This window comes from Lepisma saccharinum, chromosome 7, assembly GCF_977018435.1.
Source record: "Lepisma saccharinum chromosome 7, izLepSacc3.1, whole genome shotgun sequence".
Taxonomy (NCBI): Eukaryota; Metazoa; Arthropoda; class Insecta; order Zygentoma; family Lepismatidae; genus Lepisma; species Lepisma saccharinum.
Window position 1 is genome coordinate 9401663 of NC_139235.1, and position 13983 is coordinate 9415645.

The window sequence follows — 13983 nt, forward strand, 5'->3', positions numbered from 1 at the left end:
GGGTTGTCTGAGGAGAGAGAGAGTCAGGCTCCAGAAGTTTGCAGTCTGCAACATTGGGTCATTTTTGTTTTATAACCATTGATGCAAGGCTAAAGGACATCCCCATTTAGTCGGGACAGTCCTTTCATGTTACGCCCATGATTTGACGTATTCATTCAAATTATAACGTTTAACTAGAATTTTTGACCAGAGAAAAGCAGAATATTTTAATTTTAAAACGCACAAAAATTAGCCTTTTCCATATTTTTTCTCACTTCCATTTAGGCCTATATTTTTCGTATCAACCGCTTGGGACGCAAGGGCCCTTTAGGCTCGAGGCCCCGGGTGGTTGCCCACTCGCCCACCTCTTGTTACACCACACTGTATATATATTCTTGGAAAGAAAAGGAGCAAGGGCCTCCTCGGTGGCGCATGGTAGCATCGTCGCCTTGTAATCAAGGGGTTCCGGGTTCGTTACCTGGTGGATGCTCATAGTGGTTCGGATCGCACTTTACACTGTAGAACCAGTACCGATTAGGCATCTCATGTATACAGTTCATACCGGAATCGAATCCGGTATCTCTTAGTTCAAGGCGACCGCGTTAAGCACGATTCTAAAGGGCTGGCCCGAGTCTTCTATGGCATCTGATTGTTCACTTGGAGACAACCTACCCGGGTTCGATTCCCGATGGAGGCAGAGGCACATAGTTGTTCGGATCTCACTTTAAACTGTAGGTCCAGTCCCGATTAGCCTTACTGTGCATAAAGTGGACTTAAAACACCAGTGCAATTAATCAATCAATCGAATGGTTCAAGGTTCGATCCCTGGTGGTCAGGTTGGTAGCCAAAATTTGATTTCGGAAGAGGCTTATCCATTATCGGCAGCCGCCATCTAAAGACGAAAAGGTTGGGGGGGGGAGGAGTAAATGCGCTGAAGATGAATTTCTATATGGTATATTTCAACTTACCATATACAAGATGTTGACTCCTATTAATGAAGTAAATTTAATTACTACTACACATTATTAAAATCAGATATTTAGGATTTCGGGAAAGGACTGCAGCCCCTGAGCCCCTTCCCTGGGTACCTCCTTGTATTAGTTCCAAAATTTCTGTGCTGTTCCAACATCGTGAGGAGAATTTGGGAAGTACGTGAAAGCGATATGGAAGCAAATTCTGCTCTCGAAACTATATGGGACTCGATGTGATGACCACGCGCAACCGAATGAAAGAACTCTTCGCAGGCCTTGTCCCTCAATATTAATTTTACTGACTAATTGTAAGTTTTTCTCAAGGGGTCCCGGGTTCGATACCCGGTGGAGGCACATAGTAGTTCGGATTGAATTGAATTGAATTGAATTGAAAAGTCTTTTTATTTACTACAGAGCGAGATTCAGCCTTGGGCTGCTCTACCACCTAACTCTGGTGAATAAAAGCTACAATACATACATTTATAATACTGAATAATACTGAAATCAAATAACATAACATGAATGAATACGACATAAATGAAAAATAATAAAATTATAAGAGAATACAATGACAGATACATTAACACACACACACACACACACACACACACCATCATACACACGTGTACATACGCAATTTCCAGGTCGATACTGAAATAGCATGCACACAGGTTGAAATGTTCGTTGTGTCAGATAAGTGTTTGCAAATTACATGGTTTTACTTTACTTGATTCCTGTTGCTTAGCCGTACGAGCTAATGCTCAATTCTTGTCTTTGCAATAAAAATAATACGACTTGTTCTTTGAAGTTTTTGGGTGTTTTAGCAAAAGAAACATAATCGGGAAGAGCATTCCAAACCTTTGCAGACCAGAGGGAGAATGAGCCTTCGAAACTGACAGCAGAGTGGCGGGGAATGTCTATTTTTCGCCGACCTCTAGTATTGTATGGATGTATGGAATTTCTAAATGTCAGTTTCTCGTGGAGATAGATAGGTGTTTGCAATTTTAATACATTATATATTGTAGAACACTGATGCAGGAGGCGTCGCCTAGACATGTTAAGGATTTTGTATGTATTGAGCAAGGGTAGGATCCCCGATTAGCCTTACTGTGCATACAGTGGACTTAATACACGAACTCGATAATTGGAAGGTTTTAGAAGAACTAAACATGGCTTTTTATTCATCGTACAACTTTGCATCTTTTCACCCTACTTTTACAGTTTTTATTCCTAAGAATTCCACTGAGTATAACACGCTACGAAACCAGAGGTCCAAGGTTCGGACATTGGACAGGTATGGTTGTATCATGTCTGTCCCATCGCCATTCCTTCGGCTCATCATTCATCCTCATCGTCGCATTTAACTCAAGAGATAGAAAAGCGGCGTAATATAGTAGAAATATATAAATGATTGATTTGGTTTATTTTGCTTCGCTTTTCTGACACTTTTTTGGCTAATCGTGAAGATGAAGATGAAAATGAGTGATGTGAAATTGATGAGAGGACCATCATAAAGAACACAAACCCCCAGTCCGGGATTCGAACCCAGGACCCCTGGTATCGTGTTGCAGCTTGTTAAGCACTGCACAACAAATAGAAACAGAAAATGCTTGATAAGTTATTTGCTTTTCCATAACTCATGATCATATTTTAAGTATTATTCGCTGTATGACTAGGGATTAATTATATTTGTATGTCTAGCCAACCTAGCCACCTAAGCAGCAGCAGCTTCCGCATTTGTAGGTGGAGGCTAAATTAAGAAATATCACAGATAAACAAATTTTGTAACATAATACTTATAGAGCATGCAGACGGATGTAAAAATAATTGCTACATACCCAGTTTCCTTCCTTAATTGAAACGTGGTTTATTCCTCATTATACATGAGATCAACCACCCTGGAAATCGAACCCAGGATCTTGTGTGGTAGTCAGACTCTCTTTTAGAATGCCAATGTTGGATATTTGGTCGATCAGTCAAACCTGATCCATTGTTTCCAGAGGAAGATAATCTTGCAGCTTGTCATTCGACATTCGATGTAGGAAAACGAGATCACAAACACTTCGTGATGCTATCTTCTCACGTTTACAGAAGTTTACCACCGCTCGGACCACAAATCCTACTTCAAACTATCTGACAGGTATCAATTGTCCACCAAATAAACAGATGAACCGACCGCTTCGATGTTTCTCCGAATTTTCAGAAAGTGGCCTTTCCCCTCCTTTGCAGGGCAGGTCATTAGCAGGAGCAGTAGCGAAGCGTAGTCTTACGAAGGAGGCAAGCAATGTTTCAGTACAACAAAACATGTAGTACAATGGCACGCCAAGAGCGGGATTAAAGGTTTATAGCCTCATTGGCCCGGTCGCTGGATTTGTCAAAATATCATAATAAAATGACGGTTCTAAAAATAAACCATATGATCCTCAAACGTCACATTTACTTTCGAAATTCCAGGTAACGTTATTCGTATGGTAGTAAACGTCTTACATATGCGAACTTTCCGCATACGACTAAAGGGGTACGTAATTTCTTATTTATTTATTAGTACTTTTATTTGTTCATTATTTTTTAATGTGGGCAAACGGATTTAGGTAAAATAACTCATTTATTTAATTTACACTGCGCGATTGTAATTTAGGATTTGTGGGCACCCTAAAAATCGCATTCGGAGTCAAACATTAAAATAAAAAGTTAAACACAAACTTTAAAAATTTCATTTCAAACCAAAGAAACACATGCATAGACGATGTACTCACCACAATAAATTCCAAACTCCTTTACATATATAGGAAATTTCCCGCTATCGAACAATTCAACAAATCTTAGGTCCTCATGGTTCTCAAAACGTGAAGACACTCCCACGCTCTTTCCACAACTGGAAAGCATCCACGCAAGATCACTTTGGAAATCTCTGAAACGACCAAAAGTGATACCAACCTATTTCCTTAATTTTATTCATCATGGGAAGGAAAGATATACCAGGTGGTTATAATTAAAGTGACGGTGTTCAGAGTGGTACAGCACAGGCTGTAATGAGAGTGGCAGTCTGAAACTTCGCAGATATGCTAATGAAGCAATGCGCTTGCGAATTATGCAACAAAAAAAATAGTTCCAATTCCCGCCACCAGGGTAAAAATGGCGCTGTAAGCAGTCAAAACTTGGTATAGTTACAGGAAAAACACTATAAATCACAGAAAACAATACTCTTTGTAATAAAATATCGCTACAACTTCACTATTCGAATTACATGAACATTACTAAAGGAAAAAGCAACAAGCGTCACCAACAACAACCAGGGAGCTCACACAATGGTTAGGCAATGTCACCGGCTTTGACGTCAGAGTTACGGAAAATTGCACGTTTTGACTGCTTACAGCGCCATTTTTCACCCTGGTGGCGAGAATTGGAACTATTTTTTTTGTTGCATAATTCGCAAGCGCATTGCTTCATTAGCATATCTGCGAAGTTTCAGACTGCTACTCTCATTACAGCCCGTGCTGTACCACTCTGAACACCGTCACTTTAATTATAACCACCTGGTATCAGTTTGGAGATAGAAATTAAGCGATGGAATCAGAATCATTACAGCAGAAAGAGTATATACATAATATTTAAGTAATAAAGTGAAATACAGAGGCGTGTCCGGGGCCGGGTTGGCCCCCCTTTGGCCCAGTATTCCTATGGAAAGGAAAGTCAAAGGCAGGAAAAGATGACAAAATGAGGAGACTACTACAAAAAATCCTGGGAGCACCACTTGTGTCATAATAATAAAACTTAAAACATGTTCTTGTGTTCATAATATGTACAATGTATACGATTTAATTGTGCTGTGTAAATATCAGTAGAGAGTTATTTTTAGATAGCTTTATTTTCACCCCAAGTTTTATTCAAAAGCAGTCAATTTATTGAATGTGGTTGTAAAATTTGTGAAACAGCTCACTTGAATTACTGTGTAAATAATTTGGCAGTTGCAAACACTGGTGCGGTCAACACTTTTGACGTAATTTGAGCTGGACCGAGCTGGACACAGGGTGCAGACCAAGGTCCGTCGAATCTTCCCTGCCTCCCTGGGGAAACTCTTCACGGGGGTGCAGACATTTCACTTACTGGAAACACAAACCCCCGCCCTTTACCATCTCGCCCGAACTCCCAATATCCATTTTTTTTACGCGTTTTACAATTCGCGAAATCTAAAATAAATTGTAATATAAAATGATATATATATATATGGAATTTAGAACAATGATAATAACTTATTTTAGTTATTTTATGACTAAGAATTATTTTTATATTCGCGATCTTGTTTACTTGTTCATGAAGACAAATATTCTTTACTCGTAGTTTTTGGTGGCAATATATCCTTCTGCTTTCGGTTGAGCTCGGCTATTTTCGGGAATAATGCAAGCTCAGCAAGCAGAGCTTTTGGTGTAAGCGTTGTGGACGGGTTCCACTCGAATTTCATGCTTCGCCATGTGACTCCTTCGGCTGCGTTATTTTCCCGCAGAGCAGCCGCAAGCATTGAGGCTGGTGCTTGCTACAGAGCTGCTGAGGGAGTTTGCGGCCGTAATTTTTCGCGAAATCGAGTGCGATGGAAACGAAATAAGGCTAAAACATTAAGTACATTAAATGATATTCGAATAATGCAAGCAGTGCTTGCATTGCTTGTACTATATCTTCGCCTCTGAGCAGGAGGGTTGAGTGCATGTGAGAAGAACCGCTATGTCATTCATTCCCGCGCCAAAAAAGGGACAAGCATTAGAATTCTGTTCTTGGAATTTGAAACGGATGGGGATATCTTTTCTGAACCATAAAATAATTAACCCAGAAAGTTCTAGCCACCCGTAGCTAAATCTTCCTGTTTGTGTGGTCCTTTCGACGCCCATGGTGCCAGTGCAGGGCCAGATGAAGAGAAAGTGTGGGTTTTGAGGGGGATCCTGGATCTGGTGTACAGCAGGGAGGAAAAGTGCATTTTCAATAGGTCTCAGACTTCCCTGACCGGGTCAGACGACAAAACCATTAACTGCATCCTCTGCCAATACATCTGTGTGTTCAACAAACAAGAAAGAGGGAAATATGAAAGAAATGCCTTGCTTGGGTTCGTGCTACTGAGAATTGAAGAAGTGTTTCAAACTGCAAACAAAATTTACTGAAGAATTATTTTGCAATATTTGTCATCAAAGTATAATTTCCAGCAAATACAGAACAGTTTCCCGGGGCCACGTGGGCATTTGTTGGGGCCAGTGCCCCCGTGTGCCCCCCTAACGACGTCCCTGTCAACAGAGGCATGATTCTAGAGAAAATACCCTTGTCTCTCTGTTTCCCTACTAATCGTCGTATTTTTATAACGTTAAGTTTGGAAGAAAATAATATGCACCCTTTACTTATCCTGGATCCGAATCCAGTATTCTTATTTCCATCCTGTGCACGTTAATCCCTACTGACCATGGAGTAGTGAGGTATATCGTTTACAAAAATAACTATGTAAATTTTGGTTAGAATGAACTTCTGTGACAAAATACAGTATCTTCCATCCCAGGTGCTATTTCTGGATCCACCACTGATCCCGCTCAGCTCCCGCTCTGAGGTGCCAGTCCACCATCAGTCTGCCGGTCACTCCACACAACCCAAGGGTGACACTCAATCCCAGTACCCAATACACTTTCAACTCGAAATTTCAATCCAAATTTCTACGTACAACCTTGATTCAAAATGCTTTTCTCATTTCAATTTCAGGCCCACCTGTTTACCACACCTGACGAAGTACTGACCCGCATCAACAGAAGCTTAGAAACACGGATCATAATTCATGGCTGGAAGGATAACGCTCATGAAGGCTGGGTACCTGTGAGTATATTAGATTATTAATTTTCCCTATTTAGCCTATTTCAGACCACTAATGTCAGATAACAACGCTATGGAAGGAACTCAGTGAGCTGCTATTTTAACTGGGGGCTCAATGGTGTTTGGCTGGCATCGTTTATTTTCGATGCCAAACGCCATCCGCAACATTAAACAAAAAGAATCGGAGACACCCTCTGATGCAAAACCTACTATACGTGCATTGTTTTCCCTCTCTCACTAAAAACTTTGGATTTTAAATTATTTTGCTTTCATGTAGGGATGATAAGAGAGTGTAGTCTCCAAGTGGTTGGATGGTATTAACTATAGTTATTATTTGGATTACGTTTAAAGCTGAAATGCTTACAAAATTAGTTTCTCTGTATATGTGTCTGTGTGTGTGTCCATGTAAACAAACTGTATTGCTTTTACTTTTTATTATTATTATTTTTAAGGTCATATTTTGTTATTTTATTAAAAAACTAATGAAATACTGTAATTAGCGATTAAGTGGAAGAGAAGGCATTACAGTTTTTTATATGTAAACAAGGTTGTAAGAAAATAAATATTCACTTTACAACTTCCCCCACAATTCATTGTGCAAAATAAAGCATGCCACAAATGTGAATTTATCTGCTTCAGAAAAGGGATTTCTTTACCATCTCCTTCCAAGAAAAATAAAAGTTTTATTTGCAAAATAAGTATTAGTAACTGAGATTTTCTTTCTTCCTCCCAGGAAATGGCCAAGGTCCTCCTTTCTCATGACAAAGGGAACGTCATTGGAGTCGACTGGTTCAGAGGGGCCGCCAAGCCGTACCTCACAGCATGTGCCAACATCCGGGTAGTTGCTCTTCAGGTTGCAAAGCTTATGCAACAATCAGATGTATGTATTTTAGAAATTTACAAACAAAAGAATATGTAACGTACGAGGGGCGATCAGGTTGCTCTGACCCTAACATAGAAAGAGCGGCAATAGGGTTTCAATTTTTTTATTATTTTCAACATACTCCCCTGCAACTCCAATGCACTTTTCCCATCGGTGCTCCAACGCCTGGATACCTTGCAAAAAAAAAATCTTCCGACTTGTCCTCCAACCATGAGTCCACAGCCCTTATCACCTCAGAATCATCAGAAATATTTTGTCCACGAATGTCATTCTTCAAATGTTTGAACAAATAGAAATCACTGGGGGCCAAATCTGGGGAATAGGGTGAGTGGGGCAACAATTCGAACGATGCATCTGCTATTGCTGCCCTCGCAATGCGTGAGGTGTGGACAGGTGCATTGTCCTGGTAAAGGAGCACACCACGGGTCAACATCCCACGCCTCTTTTTCTTGATGGAATCACGTAATTTTTTGATTAGGTCACTGTAGAATGTGCCAGTGATGGTTTGGCCTCTTTGTATATAGTCCACAAGAAGGACACCCTTGCAGTCCCAGAAAATTGAGGCCATCACCTTCTTGGCTGACGTTTGCACCTTGAACTTCTTCGTTGGTGGATAATGTGGGTGTTTCCACTCCATGCTTTGTGATTTTGTTTCTGGGTCGAAGTGATGGACCCATGTTTCATCCATAGTTACAAATTGGGCAAGGAAATCATCTATATCAGCACGAAACTTGTCAAGAAGTTATTGACTGATGAGCACTCGGGTGCGCTTCTGATCTGGGGTGAGGTTTCGAGGGACCCATCTTGCAGCAATTTTTTTCATTTGCAATTCATGGGTAATTATGTTTTGCACAGTGCCATATGACAGGCCACACATCTCAGCAACATGACGGATAGTGACTCGACGATCCTTCAGCATGATATCGTGGACTTTGTTAATGTTTTCGGTTGTCATGACAGTTTTTGGTGCTCCACCTGCATGTTCATCCTCACACGACTCTCTCCCACAATTATACTCACAACACCATCTCTTCACCATACTGTATGAAGGAGCAGTGTCCCCTAGTGTATCCACCAAGTCCTCATGAATTTTGGATACCGTCCACTTCTTCTTCACAAAATATTTGATCGCCGCTCTCACCTCAGTTTTCTCCATTCTGGCACATTGACACAACTTCACTCAGTTAAACCCCTGTAAAAAGAAAACTGTACGCTACTCAGACTTGCTATTCAGAATGAAAGCATATAAAGGATCACTAAACAATAACAAAATAAAAAATCAATCATAACGTCATTCCTTCTATGCTAGGGTCGGAGCAACCTGATCGCCCCTCGTAGATGGCTATATTGGAAAGTGATGGTTTATATTTTTTTAGCAAGAAAATCATGTCAGCATGGACATCTGGAAACAGATCCGTAGCTAGAATTCATCTTCAGGAGGGGCTTTGTAAGCCAAGTCCATTTTTCGAAAGTTTAACAGTTTGAAAGGCAAATTATGTGTTTGTGTGTGGGGCAGGGGGGTTAAATTAAATAGTTAAATTAAAATATAAAGTTTAGAAATACTACAGTTTATTTTCGCTATCTTATAAAACATCTCTTGAAGTGTTAATTGACTGCTACTGATATCATCCCTTACTACACACACCATACTACTCTTGATAATACAGACATTTATATCATACAAGAAAATATGCACAGTATTCAATCTTATAGATTACCGTACATTCCACCCCTGGCCGAAGCAATAAAACTCCCATTCATTCACAAAACTTGGGAGCAGTTGAAGTTTAATGCAGATGTGGTGATGACGTCAAAGCAGTGGTGGCGATTGGGTTCCATAACTAGGGGCACAAGGTGCCAAAACTTTGGAGGGAGGGCAAGGACAGTTTACTTTTCTTTAAGCTTTAGCATAGTTAGGGGGCAAAAGTGAGGGGTTAGCTGCCTCCTCACACACCCTTGCATCAGTCACATATTTCTGCCTAAACGGGAAGTCGCAACAGGGGCAGCGAAAGTAGATAAAGAAGCTCCCATATGAAACAACTTTCTAAAGTCTAGAGAATCTTCTAAATACAAGTCCAAGTACTGTACTTAGACTTCTGTTCATAAAAAAGTGAACGAATGAAATAGCTGCTGTTCATGTTCTATGAATTTATCCTCCACCAAGTTGTGAGCAAAATAAGATCTGCTGTCTATATTTTCACCCTTCACTGCAAACAAATTATAGGAAAAAGGTTTTTTCATGGAGGTTGATGGCAGTACCACAAAAGGGGGGTGGGGTCAGTCCCCATAGCCCCTGCCTGGCTACGGGCATGCCAAAAAAGGGGGGAATGAGCAGGACCTCCCAAAAATTAGTGTGACACTAAAATTATATATTTGACATGTATAATTTTATGTAAGTTACAGTCACAATAACTTCAAACTGTAGGAGTGTTTTTGAGGGGGAGAAAATTTGGAGAAAATATGGCTCGTCCCCCTCCCCGTGCCTTTCATTAGTAAAATACCTTGCTTGCCTCTTTCTGGAAATAATCGTCGAACGTCCATGTCATTCAGCCACGCCACAGTAACAACACCCTTTCGAAACAGCTAACCAACGGCCGCTCACACATAGTGCAAGAGAAAGTGTAATTAATATTACAAAGCTCCATAATAGGCTGGATGATTTTTTTTTTTAATTTGCAAATTGTCCATTGCCATGTCATTTAATTTGTTTGAGTTTCTAAGTCCAGTTTATGCACAGATAGGCTAATCAGGACTGGACCTACAGTTTAAAGTGGGATCTGACCCACTATGTGCCTCCACCGGGTATCAAAACCAGGATCTATTGATTACAAGGCAACGGCATTATCACTATACCATCAATTTGTATTCCACAATGTAAGTCCAATAAGCCATAATGTTAATAAGCAGAGAAGTTGCTTCTCTAATCGTATAATTACACATTACATAGAAGAAGAAAAAGAATGAAAATGGTGATGAACAATTTACAATATTATCAGTGACGTGCGGTGACGTCGACACTTGGGGTAGCAGTCAGTGGCGTGCTCAAGGGGGTTGGGGCTGGTGTGAGTCACACCCCTATTCATATAAAAAAAAGTCTATAACAGGAAAAGATTGCAAAATGATAAAAGAGTACTAAAAAAAAAGTACACGTAAACTCCACCCACATTCGAAAATAAAAAAGGATTTGATTTGACTACTAAGCCAGAGATCCTGGGTTCGAATCTCGGCTTGGCCATGGGTATTCTTTGTGTGTGTCCCTTCATATATTTTATCGTATCATCTTCGCGATTAGCCAAAAGTGGCAGAAAAGCGAAGTAAAATAAACCAAATCAAGCAATCAATCAATGATTTGATTTCATTTTTGTTACTTAGCATCACTTTTTTGTCACATTTGGTTAATTGTGAAGATGATACGATAAAATTAATGAAGGGACAAACAAAAGAACACCCACGCCCAGGTCGGGGTTCAAACTCGGAACTCCTGGTGTCGTAGCGTGCTGTGATAACCACTCCCCTACGGTTGGTTGATTTGGGGTTTTAAGTTCACTTTATGCACAGAAACAAAACAGGTAACAAATCACACTTTTTTGTAGTTTCTTCAATAACATACATTTGGCTTTTTGAGTTCTGAGATACATTTTTCATTCCAAATTATTTCATTATTCACTGCAGAGTACAACACATAGGACAAGAATGCGCACTCATCACGGGTTCGAATCCTGGCCTGGCTTGTTCATATGAGGCCCCTTCATCAATTTCATCATATCATCACTCATTCTCATTTTCGCGATAACCAAATGTTGCAGAAAAGCGAAGTAAAATAAACCAAACCAACAACAATATGTCCAAAAAAATACACCCGTATTTATTGAGGCCAAGAGTAGTATATTTAAATAAAACACTACTAAAACGAGAGTGAGAGAGAGCCAGTAGGGTAAACGCTTCGTTCTGGATCACCCCCAAAATTTTGGTTTACTTTTATTGTGTACACCTATACAGTAATATACTCAAAATCGAACTTTGACTGTTACAAAAGTGACACAATACAAGTGCAAAAAAAAAAGTCAAAGCTCAAATTCCAATTTTCATAGTGCAAAATTGCTAATTTTCGAAAATCCCTCTATAACTTTTGCTAAAATTTTATTTTTCAATAATTAAAGCGAAGTGCTAAGTTAAAAATAAGTGCTAAGTTACTTCCGGTTTACTTCCGGTCTACTACCGGTCCACTTCCGGTCTACTTCCGGTCTACTTCCGGTCCACTTCCGGTCTACTTCCGGTCTACTTCCGGTCTACTTATAAATTATTACAAATTTTAGCAAAATACTCCAGCATCTATTCGGTTCAGATCTGAACCGAAGATCCTGTATTTGTATATCTCTATATCACCATATGTGTACTAATTTTTATTTCTTATACTGTTAGGAAGTTGAGAGAAAGAGGTTTGTTAAAATAATTAATTATCTAAAATTTTATAGTTTTGAGAAGAATCCTAAACCTCAACATATTTTATGCAAATATATTAATAAAATAACCATATAAATATTTTCTAATTATGCCAATGAATGTGTTTGGGTTTAAGAAACAACATATTCAACAAATAGAGAAAATTCCAGTCAACATGGATATTATAAAAAATATTCTTAGTAAACTGAGAAGTTTGGTCATCATTCATCTAAATAGTATCTGGTACCAAATTGATGAAGACACAGGGAAACAATTACATGTATTCAATAATAACAAACCATCATATAAAATTCCTGTCAGTGGGAAAATGCAAATAAGTATCTCTCCATCCAATGCAGCACTTGTACACATAGGTCGGAATTTGTATAGAATTAAGCATAATGCAATTAGTCCCGACACAACATACGAAGTGCAAGCAGGTGAATTCCTGTATGCTGAAACAATTGGGGAGTATAATAAATTAATTCCTCTCTTCATCGAAATAAGAATAATCTATGAATCTATGAATTTATGAAATATATAAAATACCAAAAACAAAATAATAATAATAATAAATAAATAAAATAACAAATATATTATGGACATATTTGGGAACAGGAGAAGACAGGAAATACCGGATAATTCCAATGATATTGCTAGATTAGATGAACGTCTAAAAAAACTTAAGTCAGATTTATTAATTTTACAAAATTCATTAAATGTGAATATACAAGCAGAAATCACAAATCTTCAAACTCAACTGATTGACCCCATAGTAAAAATTGATGGAGAACTCAAATCTCTACTGGAAAAATATACCAATTTAGCCTCAATAGACAATCTTCAAAACTTGGAGGAAAGTGTAGCCAAATTAAAAAATGAACTCGATAAATTTCGACAAATGCAGATAACCAATACCGAACAATTGAAACAGCAATTAAACAAGCAAGCGAATAGTATTCGCACCGAACTGCAAACCATTGTTTAGGGTATCAAAACTCAAGAGGAATTTGAACAAGTAAATGCGAGTATTACCAAATTACGAGAACAGTTTCAATCTTTTGAGATTCCTACACTGGAAAATATTAAAATAGAACTTCAGACAGATGAACTGCATTCAGCCATAACCGAAGTTCAAACCAAACTTCAAACATTGGAAGATTTTATTCATAATTTGCCTTCATCTACTGAACTCAATGCCATTGCTCGTAGTGTAACAAACATTAAATTGCAGCTGGAAACTTTTGAGGATTTTGGTAAGATACAAGCAACCATAGCTCACATCGAAGATACTCTTAAAACTATGAAAAATGAATTAATTCCTGTAAAAGAAACTCTGGAATCAAAATTGCCAGGTATCACCGAAACTTTAGCCCTAGTACAACAACAAGTTGCTAAATTAGAAAATCTCAATACCGAATCTGAATTATCTCATTTCCACCATCTCATAGATGACATACAGAATAAGTTAGAAACACTGCAGCAATCTACACCTACTCAAGATGACATAACCCAACTGCAAGAAATTTTGAAAACTGTTGCAGATGCAACCGAACTGGATGCTGTAAAATTAACTCTGACCACACTTCAGAATACTGTAGCAGGGTTGCCTACTTCACAGGAAATAAGAGCCATGAAGAGAGCAGTAAATCGAATACTCAAATCTGAAGATATTAAAAATATTCAGGGGGAAATTGCACAAATCAAAGAAACTGTTGCTAATCTTCCCACCAACCAAATAATCAATGAACTAAACTTATTATTTATGGACATCAGAAATCAAGTACACGATCTCGCTAGCCAGAGTTCGAAATTGAAACTAGTAGAAAGTTTACAGCAGATTATCTCGAACATTAAGGTGCAAAT

General features: G+C 38.8%; 1 protein-coding gene across 2 annotated transcripts in view; it reads left to right on the plus strand.

Annotated features, from left to right (window-relative positions):
- The window catches only part of LOC145990131 (inactive pancreatic lipase-related protein 1-like), a 100058-nt gene that overhangs the window by 58776 nt on the left and 27299 nt on the right, over positions 1–13983 (plus strand). For both annotated transcript variants that reach the window (XM_083125791.1, XM_083125792.1), the window contains exons 4-5: positions 6684–6794; positions 7525–7671. In XM_083125791.1, coding sequence (XP_082981917.1) covers positions 6684–6794; positions 7525–7671 — 258 coding nt within the window. The remainder of the gene's footprint in view (positions 1–6683; positions 6795–7524; positions 7672–13983) is intronic.